At 43.3% G+C, this 26,443-nt stretch overlaps 1 protein-coding gene across 2 annotated transcripts in view; it reads left to right on the forward strand.

Annotated features, from left to right (window-relative positions):
• PFKM (phosphofructokinase, muscle) overlaps nucleotides 1–26,443 on the forward strand; it is a 122,932-nt gene that overhangs the window by 56,611 nt on the left and 39,878 nt on the right. For both annotated transcript variants that reach the window (XM_075851917.1, XM_075851916.1), the window contains exons 2-5: nucleotides 2,550–2,603; nucleotides 3,832–3,927; nucleotides 22,279–22,352; nucleotides 22,463–22,540. In XM_075851917.1, the coding sequence (XP_075708032.1) occupies nucleotides 2,550–2,603; nucleotides 3,832–3,927; nucleotides 22,279–22,352; nucleotides 22,463–22,540 (302 nt within the window). The remainder of the gene's footprint in view (nucleotides 1–2,549; nucleotides 2,604–3,831; nucleotides 3,928–22,278; nucleotides 22,353–22,462; nucleotides 22,541–26,443) is intronic.

Below are 26,443 nucleotides of genomic sequence, written 5' to 3' on the forward strand. Positions count from 1 at the left end.
CTGTTCACCCCGTGCAATAAATAATATAATCTTTTTATACCTCAGGTCGTTACGGTCGCGGCGATACCAAATACGTATAATTTATTAATATTTTTTCAATAATAAAGGAATTGATAAGAGAACAGGACGATTGTGTTTTATTTTATTACTTTAAACTTTTATTATGTTTTTAAATTTTTTTTGTTTTCACTTTTTTTTACACTTTTTTTCAAGTCCCAGGGGACTTGAAGGTCCAACTGTCTAATCGGCTTCTGTAATGGCAGAGCAGGAGGCCATTGTGTCTCCTGTTACCATAGCAGCAGTCGGCAGCCCTGATTGCATGTCAGGGCTGGCGATCTGCTAGCAACCGCTAAGATGCAGCGATCGCTTTCGATCGCTGCATCGAAGGGGTTAATGGCAGGGATCGGATCTAGCTCCGGTTCCTGCCGTTACAGGTGGATGTCAGCTGTAGCATACTCCTGAGCCGGCACCATCTTGCCGGTGGTTATGGAAGCCGTTCAGGCTCCGCCGCCGGGCGGGTCCTGAACGGCTTCCGTGCTAGGCAGACCAGGAGGCCAGTATTAGGCATGCGGTTGCCAATGCAGCCACCGGAACCCCGGCAATTTCATTTCCGGAGTTTCCGATGAGCTGCAAACACCTTAAATGCAGCGATCGCGTTTGAGCGCTGCATTTAAGGGGATGATGGCGGGGATCGAAGCTAATTTCGGTCCCCGCCATTACAGTCGGATGTCAGCTGTAACACACCGCTGACATCCGGCGATGATGGCACCGGCTCAGCTTCTGAGCCGGTGCCATGCATTTGGCATATGGATACGGCAAAATGCGGGAAGCACTAGCTTTCCATGACGTACCCATACGTCAAATGTTGGGAAGGGGTTAACTATTAAAGGGGTTGTCCGGTTTCAGCTCATTTTTGTTATTTTATTGTATATTTAAAACATCCAATTTTCCAATATACTTTCTGTATTAATTTCTCATAGTTTTCAAGATCTTTGCTTGTTGTTTTTTAGTAGGAACATTTATTATTTACTTCCAGTGGATGAAATTCTGTCCTTGGTCAGATTACGGACACACAGGTGCTGGGATCGTTAGAAGACACATCTCTGATACACATACTGTAACGAGCCGTGCACCTGTCTTTACATCACATGATCATGGACAGAATTTTATCCACTGGAAGTACACAATGGAGGTTCCTACCAAAAACAACAAGCAAAGATCTTGAAAACCGTGAGGAATTTATACTGAAAGTTTATCGCAAAATTGTATAACATTTAATTATACAAAAAATAACATTAAATTGCAGAAACCGGACAACAACTTTAACGGAGAAGAAACATTCCAACGTAAAATCTGTACAAGATAAGTAAAGGCTTGTGCACATGACCATATTATGGATCTGTGTTGTACAGAGCGGTACATGGGGCCTCTACTGTATGTCCGTATGCATCCGATTTAATAAAGAGGCATTGCATTAAAATTTTTATGTGAAAACAAGTCACTTACTTTAAAATTCGGTACTAAATTTTGCAGTTCAAACCCGGCAAATTGTTTCTGGAAGTCCTGTAGCTTTTCTAATATTTATGTGGCGCCGACACGGCCCCACGTGACTGAGGGATTACTTCCTGTGTTTGTGTCGGCGTTTTATCAAGCGCATGACTGCAAGGGGCTGTCACACTTCTTGCTGTAGTCCCCAAGCAGAGCATCAGCTAGCTCTTTGCTCGGGTCTCCAGCACTGCTCGCGACGTCACTGTCCATATATGGTCAGTGACTTCAGGGGTTTCCTATCGCTGGGCACTCCAGCACTGCTGCCAACATCACTGTCACTGTCCATATATGGATACTGATGTTGGCAGCATTACTGGAGTCCCCAAGCTTAACATCAGCTGTAATAGGCAATGTGACAGCCCCTTGCGGTCATGCGCTTGATAACACGCCGACACGAACAGCACGGGAAGCAAGCCCTCAGTCACGTGGGGCCGTCTCGGCGCATCATCAATATTAGAAAAGCTATAGGACTTCCAGGAACAATTCACCGGTTTTGAACTGCACGATTTAGTACCGGATTTTAAATTAAAGTACATTAGTAAGTGACTTCTTTTCACATAAAAATATTAATGCAATGCAATTTTTGGTCCCCAGATAATGCCTTTAATAAGCAGGTTAAAGTCCGAAGGAAATGTAAGAATATTAAGTATTTGCTGGAGACCTAGACTTTGATAAAAAAATTTTTTTGCGATTAGTTGGATAATTCAGCAAGTGTCTTGTGTTTGGCTGCTTCTTCTCTTGTACCTGACCAGATTACTGAGCACTGGTTTCTTTGTCGATGCGGTCAGCCATGAACCTTCCTGAATAACATCTCTTGCTGTTTCTAGTGTGCCGTCTATTTCTAGCTTCTAGTGTAGCAGTCTTGCCGTTGTAATCCATGCCATAATAAGTAGAATGGTAACATAATTGGCATCCGGCTTGAAAATCATTAAAAAAGGATTTTTTTTAGACATTCTAGGAGAACATACCTGGATTGTGACTATCTATGCTTTTATTATCAGATAGCCTGGAAGAGCAGGACTTCACCACTGAATGCCACAGTGACGCACAGACTGGTAAGATTTATGTTTTGACTACTCGTTGATTTTTAGCTTTACTCAAAAACATTCTTCAGACACCCAATGGTTGAATGCAAAAATTAAACATAAAACGTGATTACTGACTACTTAGAATTGAGTATAAAGTCGGTCATAGACGCAACAATAAAAGTTAATAAACTACTGTAAATGATAATCGTTATGTTTATGGGATTAAAATTGATTTGGACTGGAGGAAAGTTACGTCGGCCCCACTACATACATAGGCTACTCTATATTTTAGTAGTAACCACAAAAACGGGCTGGTTGTCCGGTGAAATAAAATTGAGGCCTATGCTGTTTTGTGTTTCCAGTTTTTAGTCAGACCTACATGTCTCCATGGTTACAGAGTACAGACAAACTGGTGTGTAGCCTGATCCTGCAGTCATGTGTTAATCCACTCCCTTTGACCCCTCCTAATCCACAAACCGTAATAGAGACGACAGATAAAAATTGGGGAAACACGCGACCTCAAGATAAAACTAATTATAACTATTTGCAAAAATTGCTTAGTGTTTCATTTTAGCTGAAATTAAGCAGCACGAATGTCCACCGAGGAAAACAAGGATAGCATATCCTTTGTTCCCCAATTGGATATGGCATCTGCTTAACTCCTCTCGAAATGGCAGCAGACATGCACGCATGGACGATCCACACATGTAGCTGTCCGCTATTTGACATCCCACTCAGGCCACACCAGCCACTTGTAATAGAATCTGCCACCTAATTGTAGACATTTGTCTGAGGTCTGCTGTCGGTGGGGAAATTGTTATGACATGTTGGATTACACCTGCGCTAGTGAATTATTATATGAAAAATCTTTTGTCCAGCTATCGTCGCATGTCCATGGACAGCTTCAGAAGCAATGACCGCCAGTGACTTTAGACTGCAGTGTTGTCATTCAGGACCCGATAACCATGTCTGTGTGTATTGACATGTTCGTGTATCTGGATTTACGTCCACTTGCACAGCATCATTTTATTAGTTTATTTGGCCCTTACAAGATGAGTGGTATGAATAAAGGATTATGTTTGGCTGACTCTGCATAGAATGTAACCTGTAGTGACATTTTGGCTTGTCATTCTGAGGGATAGTGTGACTTACAAAACCCTGCAGAACTCCCCGCTCTGCCTCACTCTGCGGGCTGCTTGGAAGGGGTCAGGCTGTCGGTAACTGGTTTCATGCAGGAATTTGTGTTGCTTTACAGATGAGAAAATGTTGCAGGGATCTAAACACCACGATGCCCAGACTCTGGGAGTTGGCAAAGCTATTGCTGTACTTACATCAGGAGGAGATGCTCAAGGTAATCCTTTTTATTGTTTTAGATCCTTTTTCTGTGCTGTGTAGTATTCGGTATTTCGTTGTTTTTTTGTTCTCTGTTAAATAAGTATCTATCATGGAAAATATATAAATCTAACACACAATCTCTTTTCAAATCCTAGTTTATGATTTAGGGAAAACAGCTGCCAACTATTATACGTAGAAGATTGAATGCATCCTTAAGTTTAAACAGTATGCCGTCTTAGTAGGGTATGGCATAACACTAGCATATGTCTTAACATTATGATCGGCTTTGTGCCCCGGCCACTAGTATTCCCACCAATCCCAAGAACGGGTCTCTTCGGCTTTTTCCCTGCACAGTGGCGCTCGTCTACTCACTGTGCAGGGAACCCCGAAATATAGCTCCGCTTAACTGGTGGAGGTCCCAGCAGTTGGACCTCCGCTGATCAGGAAATTATAGCATATCTTGGTTTTATGCCAACGGTTGGAAAACCCCTTTGAATGTTATTATTTCAAAACTGAATGTGGCTGAAATTGGTGAAAAAAAACAATTGGCTAATATTTCTGGATGCCAATGACTTGAAGATTTTTTTACATACAGTATACAGTGAAGGAAATAAGTATTTGATCCCTTGCTGATTTTTTTTTTTTTTTTTAAACTTTTTTTTATTGAGTTTTACATATATCTTTAACATACATATAATATAATATTATAGCAGAAATGTACAATACATCACATTATTTATACCCTGAAACTGGTACAGCTATGGTACATAGTCTTTCTTCCGCTGGTAAGTCCAAACTTTTCTAATTTATAGAGCTATTGCAGCTTTGGCAACAGATTACACATACAAAACCAAAAACATTTAACACATTAACTATGGTAGCCTAACCAATAATTCCTCATTTGTCTCTTCTCTTGCTCCTTTTATGTCTTGCTTTCAATGTGTTCCTATCTGACTGTTTGATTCTGCTGTTTTTAGTTTCCCTAATGTCCCTTTAATATCTTCGATGAGATACCATTTAGTTTGTCTAAAACCTTCCATCGTTTTTGCTATATCGGATTCTGTCATTTGTTCTAAAAATGGCCTCCATTTTCTAAAAAATTTCACCGTCCCCCGCTCTTTGTGCCTCAGTGCTTCCATCCTGTCCGAATGTAAATATCCATGTAGTTGCTGGACTAATTGTTCCATCTTTGGGGTGTTAGTTTCCAACCAATTTTTCAGGATGCACCTCTTGGCTATAAGTATTATTATGTGTGCTAACGGCGGTATGCGTTGCAATATTCCCTCTTCTGCAGTGTCCACTAACGCTATTGAATGGAATAATAACAGCGTCGGGCTCAATGGAATAGTTTTACCCCATAGCTTCTTGATATATGTTAATACTTCCGTCCAATATCCCTGAGTAGCCGAACACAACCAGATACCATGATATAAGTCTGTGTGCGGCTGAGCACACTTTGGGCAGGAATGCATCCTATTTGGATTTTCAGCTGTGGGTGGTATATTAAAAGCATAAATGGCTGCATGTATCAGTCTAAATTGTGTCTCCCTCCACACTTCATTAATCACATGCTTTCTCACTGTTTGCCATCCCTCCAGTAATTGTTCATTTATATCTGGGGTTTTGAAAATACGTCTCCAATATGGAAATTGATTTTTATTTTCTAGTTTTACATAAATACCTTTCATTGCCCGGTATAATTCCGACAGGGACTTCCTATGGGAATCTTCTCCCACTAGTGTATCAAAGGGATTGTCTATTATTTCTTTTTCTAAATTCCCCACCAGCTTCGTACAAAAAGCTCTAATTTGCATATATTGTAAAAAATGAGTTTGCTGAATTCCATATTCACTCCCCAGTTCTGTTAGCGTCTTTAACCTTGGTTCCGTCCCATGCAATACATGTTCTACTGTGTCTATCCCTTTGTTTTTCCATGCCTTAAATAGACTGCTAGACTGCCCCGCCGGAAACCGGGCATCATTCCAAAGGGGCAAATACTTAGATAACTGGAAGGAAAGGCCCTGTTTTTTCCTCACTTCCTTCCAACACATTATTGTGTCACGTAATATGACTGAGGACTTGACCTTTTGAGGTAGGTGTCCTAGCTTAGTGTGTAACAAAGCCCGGAGATCATATTCTCCCGCCAGAGCCGACTCCAAGTTTCTATTCGAATAGTGGCTAGTTTTATGTATCCAGTCCAGGACATGGCGGAAAAGGCTAGCTATATTATAACCTCTCAAGTGTGGTATGTTCACCCCCCCTTGCCAATGATATCCCTGTAATTTTAGCAATGACACTCTAGGGCGCTTATTCATCCATATGAATTTCGTTATGGCCGAATTGAAGGCATTTACATCTTTATGTTTTAGCAACAGAGGCAGTGTTTGCAGTGGATATAGTAATCTCGCAAAGGAAATCATTTTGACCAAATGGCATCTCCCAAACATGGACAATGGTAAAGCCATCCATCTTTGTAGTTCCACTTTTATTTTGCTGAAAATGGGTTCGTAATTTAGTTGGTATAGCGTTCCTGTGCTCCGCCCTATATGTATTCCCAGATATTTTATTCGTGTTTTTGCTATTTTAATTCCCAGTCGCTGAAGGTTCTCGTCTGCTGTGTGATTATGATGTGTTAAACCTAAAAGTTCACACTTGCTTGTGTTAATTTTCAGTCCCGCATGTTTTCCATATTCCTGAATCACTTCAAATACTCTAGGCAAGTGCCTGGACGGTTGGGAAAGAAACAACAGAATGTCATCTGCAAAGACCGCTGTCTTAACTTCCATTTCGCCTACTTGGATCCCTGAGTATATCTGCCCTCGCTCCAGAACCCGTATCAGAGGCTCCAAAGCAAGGTCAAATAAAAGTGGTGACAAGGGACACCCCTGCCGTGTGCCTTTTGACAACTTAAACATTTTTGATCTAATGCCCGGAGTGCAAACTGCTGCTGTTGGATTATTGTATAGCGTTTTCAAATATACTCTGAATGCTCCTTGTATATTGAATTTATCCATGACCATATCTAACCACCTCCACTCAACATTGTCAAATGCTTTTTCAGCATCCAATAACACTATCGCTGCCTGGTTGTGTGACTTTACCTCGGCCCTTATCCCGTCCATGACTCCCAGTACCTTTCTTATGTTTGTCACTGCCGACCTGCCTTTTATAAATCCCACTTGTGAGGGACCCACCAATAATGGCATTATCTGAGCCAGTCTGGTCGCCATGATTTTCGAGATTAGCTTAAGATCCTGGTTAATTAACGATATTGGTCTATAGGAGCCCGGCAGTAACAAATCTTTCCCCTCTTTGGGCAACACTTTTATATACGCCATGTTTGCTGCTATAGGAATGCCTTCTCCCATTAACAATGAATTAAAGTATGTTAGTAACGGAGGAGTTACCTGGTCTTGCAATATTTTGTAGAATTCCGCCGGGTAACCATCAGGTCCCGGCGCCTTTCCATTTGCCAATGTCTTAATCGTCTGCTGTAGTTCTTCCTGCGTGATAGATGCATTCAGTTCCCCTAATTGTTCCTGGGTGAGTGTGGGCATGGGGAGATTAGCCAAAAACTGGCTTCCTTGTAAATCCCCAGGTCCCGCTGTGGAAGTATATAGCTGCTGGTAGAATTCCTCTAGTACAGCATTTATTTTCTTAGGGTCCGAATGAATCTGGCCTTCCTTATCCTTCATTTTAGTGATGTGTGTCTGCGGTCGGAACCCTCTAGATAACCCTGCTAGCATCTTTCCAGCTTTGTTACCATACCTAAAAAGCTTGGCTTCATAAAGTGATCTCCCAAACCTTTCTTTGTTTTCCAACCATGTCTCAAAATGTCTTCTGGCCTCTATCCATTTTAGCTTTTTTCCTGTTATAGGGTCAGCCAGAAAGGCAGAGTATGCAGCTCTAAGCTCGTCACTGCATTCTCTAAATTTCTGCTGTGTTTGTTTTTTCCTAAACGCTGCATATGATATGAGCCTCCCTCTTAATACCGCTTTCGCTGTTTCCCAATAAAGTGCCTGGTCAGTGACATGTTCTGCATTATCTATCGAATACTCCATCCACCATCCTTTTAACTTCTGTTGGAAATCTTCCTCCTCCGCCAGATGAGTTGGGAATCTCCACTGCGTGAAATCCCCCCTGGGATGTTTATCTATCAGTACCAGTCTCACTGGCGCGTGGTCCGAAATGATCATGTCAGTGATGTCTATTTGATCCAAGTACTGTAATAGTTGTTGACTCAGATATATGTAATCTATCCTAGACCAGGATTTATGGTATGGTGAGTAATAGGTGTATTCCCTATCATCTGGATGACTATATCTCCACCCATCCGTTACTTGTGTAATTTGCGCAAACTTCTCTAGAATACCATCTGTGCCTAATGCCGATGTCTGACTACTTCTCTTCCTATCTTCAGCCACACATTGTACTGAGTTGAAATCCCCTCCCACTAACTTCATTGCCCTTGCTGATTTTGTAAGTTTGCCCACTGTCAAAGACATGAACAGTCTAGAATTTTTAGGCATAGTCAAAATTATATATATTTAATTATAGTTTTCGTGTAGTTTTCGGCTGAGCTCTCACCTTCCTCAGGATCAAGGATACCCCACGAGGTGAGATTTTGCATGGAGCCCCAGATCGATGTCGATTGACAGTCATTTTGTACGTCTTCCATTTTCTTACTATTGCACCAACAGTTGTCTCCTTCTCACCCAGCGTCTTACTTATGGTTTTGTAGCCCATTCCAGCCTTGTGCAGGTCTATGATCTTGTCCCTGACATCCTTAGAAAGCTCTTTGGTCTTGCCCATGTTGTAGAGGTTAGAGTCAGACTGATTAATTGAGTCTGTGGACAGGAGTCTTTTATACAGGTGACCATGTAAGACAGCTGTCTTTAATGCAGGCACCAAGTTGATTTGGAGCGTGTAACTGGTCTGGAGGCGGCTGAACTCTTAATGGCTGGTAGGGGATCAAATACTTATTTCTCTGTGCACAATGCAAATAAATATATATAATTTTGACAATGTGATTTTCTTTTTTTTTTTTTTATATAATCTATCTCTCACTGGTAAAATTAACCTAGCCTAAAAATTCTAGACTGTTCATGTCTTTGACAGTGGGCAAACTTACAAAATCAGCAAGGGATCAAATACTTATTTCCTTCACTGTACAAAGATCACTGATCTTCTGCACATATGTGATATTATAAGCTGGTTAGAGAAGTATAGATATTTAGGTTGGGACGATCGATAAGAAGTTTAAAGAGTATATAATAATCCGTATGACAAAAAGGTTATGGCAGACTGATGGCAGATTATCAGTTCTATCATTTAGTTGGATGGGAATTTCACAGGAATGGCAGTTCAATTACTAACTTCTACAACCCCTGGAAAGTCTTTTGCCAAGGTTAATAATGTTATGTTACCTTACATTGAAATATTGGGAGACAAAAGTGGCAACCAGTTCTTGTCGCTTTTTAGTTATACTTCCATTTTCAGGAATCGGCTACAGATATTTCAGAAGCCCCTGGATTATTCTTTCAATTAATTTGGCATGACATTAAATAATAAGGATTCTATATAAAATAAGACTCCTAGTTGTAAGAAAAGGGTATCATATGTTGTCTCTGTTATTGTTATGTGGATTCTGAATGAGGTCCATACAAGAACACCGTAAATAATGTGATAACGCAACTATGCGGCTGTAATAACATGCTGTGAATTATCAGAGATATGTCTGGACATTGGCTTCTTGTTATATGTCTTGTTGTGTCTTGTTCTGATGTATTGAGTCAGCTGTTATTTGTTTTTTCCTTGCTCGGATAATAACTGTAATCTCTATCTCTGTGTTTGTATTCACTTTATACATTGATTAATAAAGATGCAATAATTGTAAGCATACATAGAGCATTCAACGATCTGGGTTATCATGAATGACAAACCCATGAACGGAGCTTTGTGTACTTGTATCCTTAGGCTAAGTTAACACACTACACAAAATATCCGCTGGAGAATACCCCGAAAATCCGCACCAAAATCAACCACGGAATTTGCATGTGGAATGTATTTTTGCGGCCGCAATTCACCCGCAAATCTGCGGGTGAATTGTGGCCCCATTCATTTCAATGGGCCCACGCACACGACCGTGGTTTCCAGGCTCATAGACATTAATGCACACGGCCATGTGCATGGCCCGCGGGTGACACTCCGCGGCCGTCCGACCCAAAAATCACGGGCATACACAATTGCTATGGTTGTTTGCATGAGGCCTTAGGCCTCATGCACACGACCGTAGTGTTTTTCTGGTCTGAAAATTCCCGGACCATGGTCCGTATTTTGCGGATGAAAAGTCATTTCTAGTTCATCCGTGTGTCATCCACAAAATGTAGATCATATAAAAACTTCCTATCGTCTCTTAGCAACACTTACGCAAATCCGCAAAATTACAGATGTCACACGGAGGTGTATCTGCAGTTTCCACAGGCCCATTGAGAATTTTCGGGCCATAATAAGACATTTTCTGAATTTCTGCGGGTTCATAGTTGCGGTCCTGGAAGGAACCGTAAAAACAGTGCATGGTCCCATAGTAATGAATGGTTCCGCAATTCACCCGCAGATTTGCGGGTGAATTGTGGATGCAAAAAAACTTTCATGTGCATGAAGCCTTAGGCCCTATGCACACTAATGGATTTTTGCGGCCGCAATTCATTTCACTGGGCCCATGCGCACGGCCGTGGTTTCCACGGTCCGTGCATGGCCCAGGAGCCTGGACCGCACAAAGAACGTACATGTCTTACTACGACCGTGTTTTGCGGTCCAGGCTCATAGAAATGAATGCACGCGGCCATGTGCACGGCCCGCGATTTGCGGGCGGCCTGCGGGTGACACTCCGCGGCCGTCCTACCTGAAAATCTTGGCCGTGCACATGGTTAAGTTCGTGTGCATGAGGCCTTACATGCAGATTTTGTCATGGAGTTGTCTGCAGATCCCCAGCAAAAATCAGCAACAAATAGGGCATGCTGTGGATTTGAAAATCTGCAGTATGCCTAGAATCCACTGCAGATTTTGACACATTGGGTATAGAGTTCCTGAAAACTCCATTCACTTACATGTATTGTACTTTGTTAGATCATTTTTGCAACCAAAATTCTGCAACAGGCATACAATGTGTGAACTTAGCCTTAAGGCCTTTTTACACTGGCCAATTATCTGGCAACGCTCGTTCCCAATAAATGCCCTGTGTAAACAGGGCAGGAATCGGCTGATGAACAAGCAAACGCTCGTTCATCTGCTGATCGTATCATTTTAAATGTGTCAAATATTATCGCTGTCTGCAGCACATCTCCCTGTGTAAACAGGGGGACGCGCTGCCGACATGATACAAACGTATGGAGACGAGTAATCGTAGTAACGACCGCTCGTCCCCATACATAGCTCCTTTAGAAAGGAGCAAACCAGCGCCGATCAACGAGCGGTCTCATTGATCGGCACTCATTGCCTCGGCCAAACTCTTGCATTGTTTAGTAGGCATAATGAAATGTAAATTGTATATTTGTAATTGTATATATTGTATATTTGGTGAGCTACATGACAGATCCCTAATGCACAGACTGCCCACAGATGTTGTACACATACAGTATGTTGGTTATATATTTTATATATTGGCACATAGATTTTTTGGTTCCCCTAAAAAAATATTTTTTAAACATGACCGTCATGACATTGATTTTAATTTAGGATAACCACACCCTCTTGGGACCTGCACAAATTGGACTTTCACCACAAATCTTATTAAAATTTGTGGTTCAACCCCTTGAATATCAGGGACCACCAAGTTCTGGATATGTCTTCCATTCTGTTGTCTCAATGCAATTTACCTCAGATTATTTATAAATCTTGCTCTGCCCACAAGTCATGGGAAGCAGGCAACCGCTTTGATCTCTTATGTGTAAGTTGTGCTGGCAACAGATGTTGTAATAGTTACAGCTGTATATTTTAGTGTTTGTGGCTTTGACGTTCCATCTGATATCCATCTTCTTAAAACTGGTGAGAATGGTTATGTCAGTTTACATTGTGGTGGCAGCAATTAGTCTAAATCTTTGTAAAAATCAAGGAACCATTTCATTTATTAAATTTCCAGTCAAAACAGCCATTTGTTGGTCATTTTCCATCATGAAATAAAAAGCAGAAAGCATGTTTATCAAAAAATTACAGAGAAGCCTCAACTACCGAACATAATATATTTTTTGTATTGTGCATTGCCACACTTTGGGGCTAATGTATCAACTTTTTGCAAAAGGTGCATATTGCGACTTTTGGCCATTTTGCACCACCTTTGCCACTTTTGTGGATCGGGTGCATGGTTTAAGAAAAAAAAGAGAAGAGGTAAGATGAATATGTTTTTTTTTATTTTATGGCCAATTTTGGGTGAATTGGTGGCGCATGGTCGTGGTCATTGAGCCACAATTGTGGTGCACAGATTGCTGAAAATTGCAAAACTATTATTAAGAGGCATTCTCCTCTTAATAAATGTATGGCAGTATTAATTAATTGCTCCCTTTGTCTTTATTATAGCCTCCATGCTATTTAGAAGACTTGCTTTCAGTTTTTCAAAGAAATCTGCAGGGATATTTTTCCATGCTTCTTATAAACACCTCATGACTTCAGTCTTAGAAATTGGGTGCAAGATCTTGATCTTCGGACCAACATCTTGATCTTCGTGCTTTGGATTGTTATTTTGCTTAAGAATATTTTTTTTCCTTACTAAAATGTTTTTCATAGGGCATTAGATAATGTAATAAAATTAGTTTGTACTTATTAGAATTTAAATGACAAACTTTTCAAGCAACTTATTCTATCCTAATAGTGTACCTATTATATATTAACTTTGCAATTGACTTACTTAAAATGTAGTTGTTTTATGCATGCAAATTCTGTGTGAAGTTACTGCCACTAAGCGTCTGCTATCCTGTAATCTGCTGTCCACCCCCTGTTGTCATTTAAAATTTGTCTCTAGTTACAGAGCAGAGGAGACAGACTGCAAGAAGCGGTGATGTGTCTCTTCACTGCCTGACCATAGAAGTCTATGGAGAGGGTGAACAGGAGCAAAGTGAGAGACAGTGTAGCGTTCATGGCCACGGACCGTCGTGTTTACTCACCCCCCCCCCCCCCCCCGGCAGCCGCAGCCATGGATCTGTGAGCGCTGGCTCGCATCTCCTTCCAGGACTTCACTTCCGCTGTGTCCCGTAGGGTCCGCGCGCACGCACATGCCCGTGCGCACACGGGAATCATCATCAATTAGCACATCATTCCTCTGTACTATAAGAAGGGCCCTGCCCCTTTGCTCATTGCCTGAGCGTTGTTAGTATTCCCATGTAAGTCTTGCAAATGGTTCCCTAGTGTTATCCTGTTCCCGTTGTTTCCCGTGCCCTGCTACCTGTATCCTGTATCTCGCGCTGCGTCCATGTTCCTGAGCCTGTTAGTGTTGGAGTCGTGTCCTACTGCACCTGCTGTCTTCTGCCACGTCTGGCGCAACCTGCTGCATCCACCTCCATCCGTGCTAAAGCCTCGGCCACTGTCTGGACTATTCAGGTACCCTAGTGTGGGACTTTATATTGCTTGGGTGCTCTGTTTGGCCAGCTGCCTCCCCACAGACCGTGACAGACAGACATGCTGTTAAGGATCTGACAGGCACAGCTTCTGTATCCACGCCCATAGGTAATCAGTCTGCACCTGCTTCTATGTCTGTGAGACTGACTCCATCTTCCACCACTCAGGATGGCAGGCTTAGGAGTGGGAGAGCCTATCACAGCCTGGCCAGACGGAGCTAGCTCCCGCCCTCTGTCTATTTATACCTGCCTTTCCTGTTCCTCCTTGCTTGTGATTCTTCTCTGTTGGTTTCCTGGCCCTGCTGCAGCTTCTTGAACTTCTTGTCCCTGCTTCGTATTGACACTGGCTTACTGACTACTCTTCTGCTCTGCGTTTGGTACCTCGTTCACTCCTGGTTTAACTCGGCTTGTTAACTACTCTCCTGCTCTACGTTTGGCACCTCGTACTCTCCTGGTTTGACTCGGCTCGTTTACTACTCTTGTTGCTCTCGGTGTTGCCGTGGGCAACTGCCCCGTTTCCCTTTGTTCTGTGTTTCCTTGTCTGGTTGTCTGTCGTGCACTTATTGAGTGTAGGGACCGTCGACCAGTTGTACCCCGTCGCCTAGGGCGGGTCGTTGCAAGTAGGCAGGGACTGAGTAGCGGGTAGATTAGGGCTCACTTGTCTGTTTCCCTATCCCGGTCATTACATAATCACAAGCCCATATACCTACTCTACCCTGGTCCCTCACACCACTATGGACCCCCTTGAGACCCTGGTTCAGCAAATGCAGGGTCTCTCCCTACAGGTCCAGGCCCTGGCTCAGAGGGTCAACCAGCCTGATGCTACCATGGTAGTACCCCTCACCTCACCTCTTGAACCCCACCTCAAGTTGCCTGACCGGTTCTCAGGGGACCGGAAGACTTTTCTCTCCTTTCGGGAGAGTTTTAGGCTCTATTTTCGTTTAAAGCCCCACTCCTCAGGTTCTGAGAGCCAGCGGGTGGGTATAATTATGTCCCGGCTCCAGGAAGGGCCCCAAGAATGGGCCTTCTCCTTGGCTCCTGACGCCCCTTAACTTTCCTCCGTTGATCTTTTCTTTTCTGCTCTCGGACTCATTTATGACGAGACTGACAGGACTGCCTTTGCCGAGAGTCAGCTGGTGACCTTACGTCAGGGTAAGAGACCTGTTGAGGAGTATTGCTCTGACTTTAGGAAGTGGTGCGTAGCTTCTCGGTGGAATGACCCTGCCTTAAGGTGCCAGTTTAGGTTGGGTCTGTCGAACGCCCTGAAAGACCTGCTAGTTAGCTATCCCTCTTCTGACTCCCTAGACCAGGTTATGGCTTTAGCGGTACGACTTGACCGACGTCTCAGGGAACGACAACGTGAACGTTTATGTGTTTTCTTCTCTGACTCCCCCATGATGCCTCCCGAGGTTCCGTTGCTTCGTTCTTCCACAGAAGACTCGGAGGTACCTATGCAACTCGGGGCCTCCGTGTCCCCCCAACAACGTAGAGAGTTCCGCAGGAAGAATGGTCTCTGCTTCTATTGTGGGGACGACAAGCATCAAGTGAACACCTGTCCTAGGCGTAAGAATAAGCAGCCGGGAAACTTCCGCGCCTAAGTGATCATCGGGGAGGTTACTTGGGCGCACAGGTATTTCCCGTAAATATGAAACTTAATAAAATCTTGCTTCCCTTTCAGGTCTCTTTTGATGGTAGGTCTGCTACCGGCAGTGCCTTTGTGGATTCAGGGTCGTCTGCTAATATCATGTCTGTGGAATTTGCTATGTCTCTAGCTATGCCTTTGATTGATTTGCCTAAACCTGTCCCGGTAGTGGGTATCGACTCCACTCCTCTTGCTAATGGTTATTTTACACAGCATACCCCTGTTTTTGAACTCCTTGTTGGCTCCATGCATTAGGAGCAGTGCTCTGTACTGTTGATGCAGGGATTATCGTCCGATTTGGTTTTAGGCCTTCCCTGGTTGCAGTTGCATAATCCTACGTTTGACTGGAATACTGGGGATCTTACCAAATGAGGTAATGAATGCTTGACGTCATGTTTTTCTCTTAATTCTATTTCTCCCCCTGAGGAGGTGAACACGCTACCTGAGTTTGTTCAGGACTTCGCTGATGTTTTCTCTAAGGAGGCCTCCGAAGTGTTACCTCCTCATAGAGAATACGATTGCGCTATCGATTTGGTACCAGGAGCTAAGCTCCCTAAGGGTAGGATATTTAATCTCTCTTGTCCCGAACGTGAAGCCATGAGAGAGTATATCCAGGAATGCCTGCCCAAGGGTTACATTCGCCCCTCTACTTCTCCGGTAGGTGCTGGCTTCTTCTTCGTAGGGAAGAAGGATGGTGGTCTTAGGCCATGCATTGACTACCGTAACTTGAATAAGGTCACTGTAAGGAACCAGTATCCCCTTCCTTTGATTCCTGATCTCTTTAATCAGGTTCAGGGGGCCCAATGGTTCTCTAAGTTTGATCTACGGGGGGCGTATAACCTTATCCGCATCAAAGAGGGAAATGAGTGGAAGACTGCGTTTAACACGCCCGAAGGTCATTTCGATTACCTCGTCATGCCCTTTGGGTTGTGTAATGCTCCCGCGGTCTTCCAGAATTTCATAAATGAGATTTTAAGAGATTACCTGGGGGTATTTCTTGTAGTGTACCTTGATGACATACTTGTGTTTTCCAAGGACTGGTCCTCCCACATTGAGCATGTCAGGAAGGTGCTCCAGGTCCTTCGGGAAAACAAACTGTTTGCGAAAACCGAAAAATGTGTGTTTGGGGTGCAGGAGATACCATTTTTGGGTCAAATCCTCACTCCTCATGAATTCCGCATGGACCCTGCCAAGGTCCAGGCTGTGGCGGAATGGGTCCAACCTGCCTCCCTGAAGGCGTTACAGTGTTTCTTGGGGTTCGCTAATTATTACAGGAGATTTATTGCTAACTTCTCGGTCATTGCTAAGCCTCTTACGGACCTCACTCGCAAGGGTGCTGATCTCCTCCGCTGGCCTCCTGAGGCTGTCCAGGCTTTTGAGGCCCTTAAGAAGTGCTTTATCTCGGCCCCGGTGTTGGTTCAGCCCAACCAAATGGAGCCATTTATCGTGGAGGTTGACGCGTCCGAGGTGGGAGTGGGGGCTGTCTTGTCCCAGGGTACCAGGTCCCTCACCCATCTCCGTCCCTGTGCCTACTTCTCCAGGAAGTTTTCGCCCACTGAGAGTAACTATGATATTGGCAACCGCAAACTCTTAGCCATTAAATGGGCATTTGAAGAGTGGCGCCACTTCCTGGAGGGGGCTAGGCACCAGGTAACGGTCCTTACCGACCACAAGAATCTGGTTTTCCTAGAATCGGCCCGGAGGCTAAACCCGAGACAAGCTCGATGGGCGTTATTTTTTACCAGATTCAATTTTTTGGTTACCTATAGGGCTGGGTCTAAAAATGTTAAGGCTGATGCACTGTCACGTAGCTTCATGGCCAGCCCTCCTTCGGAGGAAGATCCTGCTTGTATTTTGCCTCCAGGTATAATCATTTCCTCTATTGAGTCTGATTTAGTCTCTGAAATTGCTGCTGATCAAGGTTCAGCTCCCGGGAACCTTCCTGAGAACAAGCTGTTTGTTCCCCTGCAATTCCGGCTAAGTGTACTTAGTGCGGAGTCATGATTTTCCCTATCTGGTCATCCAGGCATCCTGGGTACCAAGCACCTCATTGCCAGAAACTATTGGTGGCCTGGGTTGCCTAAAGACGTTAAGGCCTACGTCACCGCTTGTGAGGTTTGTGCTAGGTCCAAGACTCCCAGGTCCCGACCAGTGGGCTTACTACATTCTTTGCCCATTCCCCAGAGACCTTGGACCCATATCTCCATGGATTTTATCACCGATTTGCCTCCATCTCAAGGCAAGTCGGTGGTGTGGGTTGTAGTAGACCGCTTCAGTAAGATGTGCCACTTTGTGCCCCTCAAAAAACTACCCAATGCTAAGACGTTAGCTACCTTGTTTGTCAAACACATCCTGCGTCTCCATGGGGTCCCTGTCAATATTGTTTCTGACAGAGGGGTACAAATTGTTTCTTTGTTTTGGAGAGCCTTCTGTAAAAAGTTGGAGATTGATCTGTCCTTCTCCTCTGCCTTCCATCCTGAAACTAATGGCCAACCGAGAGGACTAATCAGTCTCTAGAACAATATTTAAGGTGTTTTATCTCTGACTGTCAATATGATTGGGTCTCATTCATTCCCCTCGCCGAATTTTCCCTTAATAACCGGGTCAGTAACTCGTCAGGGGTCACCCCCTTTTTCTGTAATTTTGGGTTTAATCCATGGTTCTCCTCCGTTTCACCTGGTAGTTCCAACAATCCCGAGGTAGAGGTCGTTCATCGGGAACTGTGCACAGTCTGGGCCCAGGTTCAGAAGAACCTAGAGGCGTCCCAGGGCATACAAAAGACTCCGGCAGATAGAAGACGTTCTGCTAACCCCTTGTTTATGGTCGGGGATCTGGTGTGACTATCGTCAAAGAACTTGCGCCTTAAAGTCCCGTCCAAGAAGTTTTGCTCCCCGGTTTATTGGGCCGTACAAGGTCATTGAAGTCCTTAATCCTGTCTCCTTCCGACTGGAGTTGCCCCCATCTTTTCGAGTACACGACGTGTTTCATGCCTCCCTCCTTAAACGCTGCTCCCCGTCCTTGGCTCCCTCGAGGAAACCTCCTGTCCCCGTTCTCACCCCATAGGGGGTAGAATTCGAGGTGGCCAAGATTGTGGACAGCAAGATGGTCCAAGGCTCCCTCCAGTACCTGGTCCATTGCAGAGGATACGGGCCTGAGGAGAGGACTTGGGTACCCGCCCGGGATGTTCACGCTGGGGCATTGGTCAGGAGGTTCCACCTTAGTTTCCCCAATAAACCAGGTCCATCTAGAAAGGGTCCGGTGGCCCCTCATAAAAGGGGGGGTATGGTTAAGGATCTGCCAGGCACAGCTTCTGTATCCATGCCAATAGGTAATCAGTCTGCACCTGCTTCTATGTCTGTGAGACTGACTCCATCTTCCACCACTCAGGATGGCAGGCTTAGGAGTGGGAGAGCCTATCACAGCCTGGCCAGACGGAGCTAGCTCCCGCCCTCTGTCTATTTATACCTGCCTTTCCTGTTCCTCCTTGCTTGTGATTCTTCTCTGTTGGTTTCCTGGCCCTGCTGCAGCTTCTTGAACTACTTGTCCCTGCTTCGTATTGACCCTGGCTTACTGACTACTCTTCTGCTCTGCGTTTGGTACCTCGTTCACTCCTGGTTTGACTCGGCTTGTTCACTACTCTTGTTGCTATCGGTGTTGCCGTGGGCAACTGCCCCGTTTCCCTTTGTTCTGTGTTTCCTTGTCTGTTGTCTGTCGTGCACTTATTGAGTGTAGGGACCGTCGCCCAGTTGTACCCCGTCGCCTAGGGCGGGTTGTTGCAAGTAGGCAGGGACTGAGTGGCGGGTAGATTAGGGCTCACTTGTCTGTTTCCCTATCCCTGTCATTACACATGCTATGGAGAAAGGAGCAGAGAGAGAGGGAGGGGAGTGGAGAGACACACACACACACACACACACACGCACACACGCACACACGCACACACGCACACACACACACACAGCAGTTCTACAGTTTCTGATAAGAATTATGTCACCCCATATAACTGGGTTATATGGGGTTCTCTGCTACACTGGGTTATGTGGGGTTCTCTGCTACACTGGGTTCTCTTTTACACTTCTCATTAAAGCTGCATAATCTACTCCATGCTGCTGCAACTTCTATTTATGTAATAGATAGAGATAGGAGAGCAGGATTCTCCTCTTCTGTGTGCAGTGTATAGAATGACAGCAGTTACGTTCCACCCACTAGCTCAGAGACAACTAATATTTGACAGAGAGCCTTCAGAGGGTAAAACTGGAAAAAAAAATGCAGAATACAAGTCATATACTGGCCAGACATCGTGCTGTTCCGCATGTACACTCTCATATGATAGCTCATTCTAAAAAGTCACATTCTAAAAATGTCTGATAAAGACTGCACACATAGAAGAGAAATCCTCCTATCTCTATCATAAAAGTACTGAAGTGCAGCAGCATGAAGGATATTATACAGCAATAATGAGCAGTATAGCTGAGAATCCAGCACTGGGGTGAGATAAAACACTTACTAGGGAACTGCAGCACGTCTGTGTGTGTGTCTTTCTCACACTGGTTCTACTCCTCCCTCCCCTCTCTGAAGACTTGTATGGGCAGCGTGTCTGTGGGTCTCTCTGTTCTGGCTCCCCCATCGCCTCACCATGTACTTCTATAGACAGACAGTGTAGAGACACCCCCCCCCCTCCCACACACACACACTTCCTGCAGTTCTTCTCTGCTCTGTAACTAGAGATGGAGTTTGCTTGACAACAGGGGGTGGACAGCAGATTACAGGAAGGGAGACGCCTAGTGGCAGTAACTACACACAGAATTTGCTTGGATAAAACAACTACATTTTAACAGTAAGTAAATGACAAAGTTATTATATAACAGGTATTCTAAAAGGTTAGCATAAGTTGTTTGAAATGTTAGTGTATATTAAAGATGGCTTCAATCAAAACCAAATGACTAACTCTAGACTGATGCTTGTAGACATGGTTTGAAGAGTATTTTATTGCTTTGTCAACTTACATACACTCTATTCTTTTTTCTCTTTTTGAAAGCTACAAATGCTATCCATTAATAGCATTATGTTGGGTCTCTCATTAGAAAGTTGAAATCCCTGTAGATTTTTACAGAGCTGAAGCGTAGAGAAGAGTAGAGTTTGCTATTTTTCTCTCAAAGATAAAAGTTTTAGAGGGGTTTTATGTGCTTAGAGATTTATGGCCTTTAATATGCCATTATTGTGTCATCCGTGTGGGTTAATGCTGTTGTCATTTATGTACTGTCATCAGTATTGTAGCTCCATATAGTAGCTCATTTATGTACTGTCTTCAGTATTGTAGCTCATCTATGTACTGTCTTCAGTATTGTAGCTCCGTATTGTAGCTCATCTATGTACTGTCTTCAGTATTGTAGCTCTCTATTGTAGCTCATCTATGTACTGTCTTCAGTATTGTAGCTCATCTATGTACTGTCTTCAGTATTGTAGCTCCGTATTGTAGCTCATCTATGTACTGTCTTCAGTATTGTAGCTCATCTATGTACTGTCTTCAGTATTGTAGCTCCGTATTGTAGCTCATCTATGTACTGTCTTCAGTATTGTAGCTCATCTATGTACTGTCTTCAGTATTGTAGCTCTGTATTGTAGCTCATCTATGTACTGTCATCAGTATTGTAGCGCCGTATTGTAGCTCATTTATGTACTGTCTTCAGTATTGTAGCTCCGTTTTGTAGCTCCTCTATGTACTGTCTTCAGTATGGTAGCTCTGTATTGTAGCTCATCTATGTACTGTCTTCAGTATTGTAGCTCCGTATTGTAGCTCCTCTATGTACTGTCTTCAGTATTGTAGCTCCGTATTGTAGCTGTCTTCAGTATTGTAGCTCCGTATTGTAGCTCATCTATGTACTATCTTCAGTATTGTAGCTCATCTATGTACTGTCTTCAGTATTGTAGCTCCGTATTGTAGCTCATCTATGTACTGTCTTCAGTATTTTTTGCCTCGTTAATTCCACCTGATTAATGGGTAGTCCTATCTGACAGAGCAACTCCAATTACACATTGATGGTGTATCCTGTGGATTTGCGTTCGAACAACCCATTTACAGAGGACCTGTCACCTGTTCAGTAAAGCTCAATTTCCTACCTCATGTCCTAGGCGCAGTCACGCTTATGATGTCAGTGTAATTTGTATTCCAATCCGTTTTTTACTTTCCAATTTGTGAGATATTTTCTTATAATGCTAATTAGGCTATACTAGTCAACGGGGTGGTAACACTGAGGTTTCACTGGGGTGGTGTCTGTGTTGGCTGTATGACGCTGTACTATCAGCATCATACAGCTTCTCCCCTTCCCTGCACAGCGTGATCTCGCGAAAGAAGCTGAATGACACTTATAGGACACCATCATACAGCCAACACAGACACCACCCCCATTAAAACCTCAGCAATACCGCCCCTTTAGCTAGTATAGAGTAATTAGCATAATAAGAAAACGGCTCATAACTCGGAAAGTAAAAAAAACTGATTAGGATACAAATTACACTGACGCGTAATTACGTGTACCAGCCTATGACATGAGGTAGAGAATTGGGCTTTACGGAATTGGTGAGAGGTCCTCTTTAAGTACTTTTTATCTGTGACCGGTTTTTTGGTCTACCAGAGTTATTACAAGTTCCATAATTTAAAAAAAATTACTCCTGTTTTTTTATTTTTTCCTTATCTCCTTTAACCATTTTGGATGCACTCAAAAAACAAAAGAGCAGGGCACCTAAGGTGTATTTGGTAGTAGATTGTGTAAATGCTAGTGTTTCTTTGAATGGTAACATAGTGTCAGTAATACTTGTGGCAACATTGCTGGGAGGACACCGCTGTAACATACTGATTTTACAATTGGAAATATTGAAGCGTTAATGTGGCAGTGTGGTACCTCGAAGACTTTTTTTTTTCTTCTAATTTTCTGTCAAAATCATATTTTTATTTTCTGAGGCAGAGAAATTTGTAATTTGTTGTTTGGACTGGTAATTCAATTATAGGCAGATTTTTCCTTTGTTTAAGTATTCTCTTGTGTGCAATTTTAACAATAATGTACCGTAGTTCATTTTCAGGACGTATGAAATAATGACTCCAAATTGTATTCACCACCAGGCATGAATGCAGCTGTACGAGCGGTAGTGAGAGTGGGAATTTACACTGGTGCCAAAGTCTTCTTTGTACATGAGGTATGTATCTCTATAGCTGCAGCTTCGAAGGAAAGTTAATTTAGTTTTGCTCTATTAATTATGATAGCATGAGTGCAAGGAATTCTCATTGACTGTGGCTGTCATTATAGGGTTACCAAGGACTGGTCGATGGAGGTGACAATATTCGAGAAGCCACTTGGGAAAGTGTCTCAATGATGTTGCAGTTGGTAAGTGTGATAGACTCAGTAACTATGGTTCCATATCGTGCACTATGCTTCCATAGTGCACAACAAATGCAGATACGGTCTGAACATTTCATTATAAATAATATGCTCTGGTATTTCCTAAAAAATAAATAATAACATCATTGGCTCTACCATCACTTCTACCTGTTTGATGCCTGTTGTGCAAGAATATACTCATGTTATTCTTGTTATCGTGAATGTGGAGTATTAAAAATTAGAATTTGTAAATTGAAACAAATTTTTCAGACTTCAGATTTATTTATTTTTTACCTGTCTAAGTACAATAGTGTTTGCTGACAAGTCAGCAGGAATTAAATAAATCCTGCTGATGCCAAGATGAAACATAGGAGAGCAATCATTGGCTCATCATATTCTTCACCCCATCTTTTACAAGCCCAGAGTGGTGGGCGTATAAGGTATAATAGGACCTATAAGATGGAGTGTCACTGCCATAGCAACAGTGCTAAACTACAGTGCTGATGACATTTTCCGTACTTGGGGGTAGGAGTCAGACAATGGCACCACTGGAGCTGTATAATAGAGCTTACTATGACCAGAGGGTGGTGTACCCACTGTACTACTCCACCATTTTTATTTAGGACCACTTCTAAGGGCGTTTATCTAAGTAGCCTCCAAGATCTTCACCCTTTAAGCCACGTGTGGGGATCAGGACTTCGCTACGGGGAGAGTACCAGGTTGCTACCTCTTGAGGTGGTCCCGGTGTGAGTAGCGGCTGGCCGTGCGGACCACGATACAACAGTGTAAAACACCAAGGGTACAGGCACTGGCAGATGGTACCTTGGCAGATGATGTGGATCAGAAGACACAGTTTGTAATAGGTAGGAAGCTTCAGGCTCATTTCAGGTGGCTGGATACACACTGGCAGTACACTGCGGGTTGCAGGCTGATGGCGGGTAACAGTACACAAACTGGCAGCAGGCAACTGGATACAGGCTGGCAGCGGATAGCTGGATGCAGGCTGATAAGGTATAGCTGGATGCAGGCTGGCAGTGGATAGATGGATGGAGGCTGATCTAGGATAGCTGGATGCAGGCTGATCTAGGATAGCTGGATCCTGCCTGATAAGGGATAGCTGGATGCAGGCTGATAAGGGATAGCTGGATGCAGGCTGATAAGGGATAGCTGGATGCAGGCTGATAAGGGATAGCTGCATGCAGGGCTGATAAGGGATAGCTGGATGCAGGCTGATAAGGGATAGCTGGATGCAGGGCTGATAAGGGATAGCTGGATGCAGGCTGGCAGCGGATAGCTGGATGCAGGCTGGCTACGGATAGCTGGATGCAGGCTGGCAGCGGATAGCTGGATGCAGGCTGGCAGCGGATAGCTGGATGCAGGCTGGCAGCGGATAGCTGGATGCAGGCTGGCAGCGGATAGCTGGATGCAGGCTGGCAGCGGATAGCTGGATGCAGGCTGGCAGCGGATAGCTGGATGCAGGTTGGCAGCGGATAGCAGGTGCGAACTGGAATCAGGATGCAAATGGGAACCTTTGAAGGACACAACTAGGTTGCACCAAAGTTGCTCAGGCACTAGGTGAATTGTGGAGGTGCCTTATATACTCCAGGAGCAAACCGTGATTAGTTAGTGGAGTTTTGAATTTTGAGCACGTTGGCCCTTTGGCGGCCAGAGCGCACGTTCTAAGACTAGACCGGCTGTGAGGAGAGGCAGGCAAAAGATGCATTACAGTTATAGCCATTTGTAATAAATGACCATGCTGTAAATAGGTCATAGTAGCTTTTAACCCCATGATTTCATGTCTTCTCATAATTGAGATCTTTAATCAATGGCTATGTGTCCACAAACAGCAATAACAACGTTCTATCATCTAGTATAGTCTAATAAACCATTTATATGTTGTACATCTGAACAGTGGGTATATTTTTGTTAGCATTACCTAAAGGCTAACATACTTTTTAAGGTTGCTGATAGATAAGACCATCGCAACTGTACAATAATCATTGTGACTTTTTAAGCAATTAAATGTGCAGACCTAACATGGTTAGCTTCTCAAACCATACAGTCATTTAGGGTCGGACTGGCCCAATAGAATACTAGGGGATCCCCCCTTGGGCCCCGACTCTGACACAATAATGGGCCCTAATGATCCAGCAGAAGATAATCCCTTTTAAAAGTAACTTTAGAGCCTATCACTTGCAACTTGTGTCTATTTTTTATGGGATGATTCAGCAATAACTGAGTAGACCTTATTGATATGTCCTGTGTGGGCAATGGTAACAGCAAAGATTCCAATACGATTGAAAGTGGATGTGCGCATGTTCTCTATAGATGGAAGTTGGCCCCCATAATCATTTACTAGCTGTTGACCGTTTTACTCCATCTATTATTTGGCAGGTCCAATAGGAACGTTCTCAAATTCAAAGTGCATATGGCCAATTTTAGAAGGGCAGTGTGGGTACTTGGTGTATGTGTGTATATATCTCCTTCACAGATACATCCTGTGAAAAATTTATTCTGGAAAAAATAATGACATTTATTTCTGATGATATGTCAATAATTGCTGCCCAAATCCTAATTTTTGGGTGAAGGTTTATTAATATTTCAACTCCATAGGTGTTGTGTACATGGTTCGCCATTCTCCTAGATCATATGACTTTCCTATTAGAAATATCTGTATAGTCCAGTTATGAGTCATCCATATCCAGCACAATAAAGAATCTATGTGTGATTTAACTATATTCTTTTTTGGATTCTTCATTGACCTTGGTTATTCATTGCTTATAAAGTGTATTGCTAAGATTTTTTTGCCCTTTTAAGTGATTGTAGTTAAAGAGGTTGTCCAGGATTAGAAAAACATGGACGATTTGTTCCAAAAACCGCACCATACCTGTGCGTCCTGTGTGTTGTATTGCAGCTCAGCCCCATTCATTTTAATAGAGCTGAGCTGCAATACCAGACACAACCAATGGACAGATGTGATAATGTTTTTGAAAGAAAATGCCCTTGTTTTTCTAATCCTGGACAACCCCTTTAATTATTTATTCCAATTAAAATTTAAGAAGATGACTGTCTGCTTTCCTGGACATCTTTAAATAACTTTGAGATGTTTGCCCTATTAAAGAAGGGGCATTGTGACAACTTGACATTTCTTTTTTATTTTCCTTTGCCAAGATAGGATACTTAAGTCTGTAGCCAAAGAGTTACAGTCAATGTCAAAGACAGAAATAACTTGCCATTTTGATGCCGGATGAGGTCAAAGTTCTAAGTGGAGTCTAGTTTCAAATGCCACACGTAAATAGATGCGATAACTTTGACCTTTGCAATTAACACTGTGAGCGTACATGCTTCAAGAGATATATATTTATACAACTGGTCATACAGTGATGAAGCATAAAGGTCCATTTGCATTTCAAATGCAGTACAACACTATATTTGCGTTCATTTATTTTTTTTAAAAGATTAAAAAATGCCAAATACATTGGCAGAATATATTAAAAGCTTTAGTCAAGTTTTCTGACGTTTAAAAAGTTTCACATTTTGGCGCACAACATATTTGCTCTGAAATGTGCTACTTTTTACTTCTCCCACCACTAGAGAAAAGGGGATGGAAATTAGCAGAGCGGAGCCTCCCACTGGCCAACAGATTTACCAGAAATTGGCGTAAGTTATGGCACAAGTCTACAATTGCTCATAAGCAGGCACAGATTTGCATTTCTGGTCGCACAGACTGCCAATGATGCGCCAAATTTAATACGAGGTGTAGACATCTTAAACTAATCTACATTGGCTGTAAGTGCGCCAAATTTATTAAGGCCTCAAGCACACGTCAGTGAAATGCTTCAGTGTGCTATCCCTTTTTTTAACGAATAGCACACTGACCCATTCATTTAGCAGTAATGCATATTTATT

The sequence above is a fragment of the Rhinoderma darwinii genome, chromosome 2 (genome assembly GCF_050947455.1).
Source record: "Rhinoderma darwinii isolate aRhiDar2 chromosome 2, aRhiDar2.hap1, whole genome shotgun sequence".
NCBI lineage: Eukaryota > Metazoa > Chordata > Amphibia > Anura > Rhinodermatidae > Rhinoderma > Rhinoderma darwinii.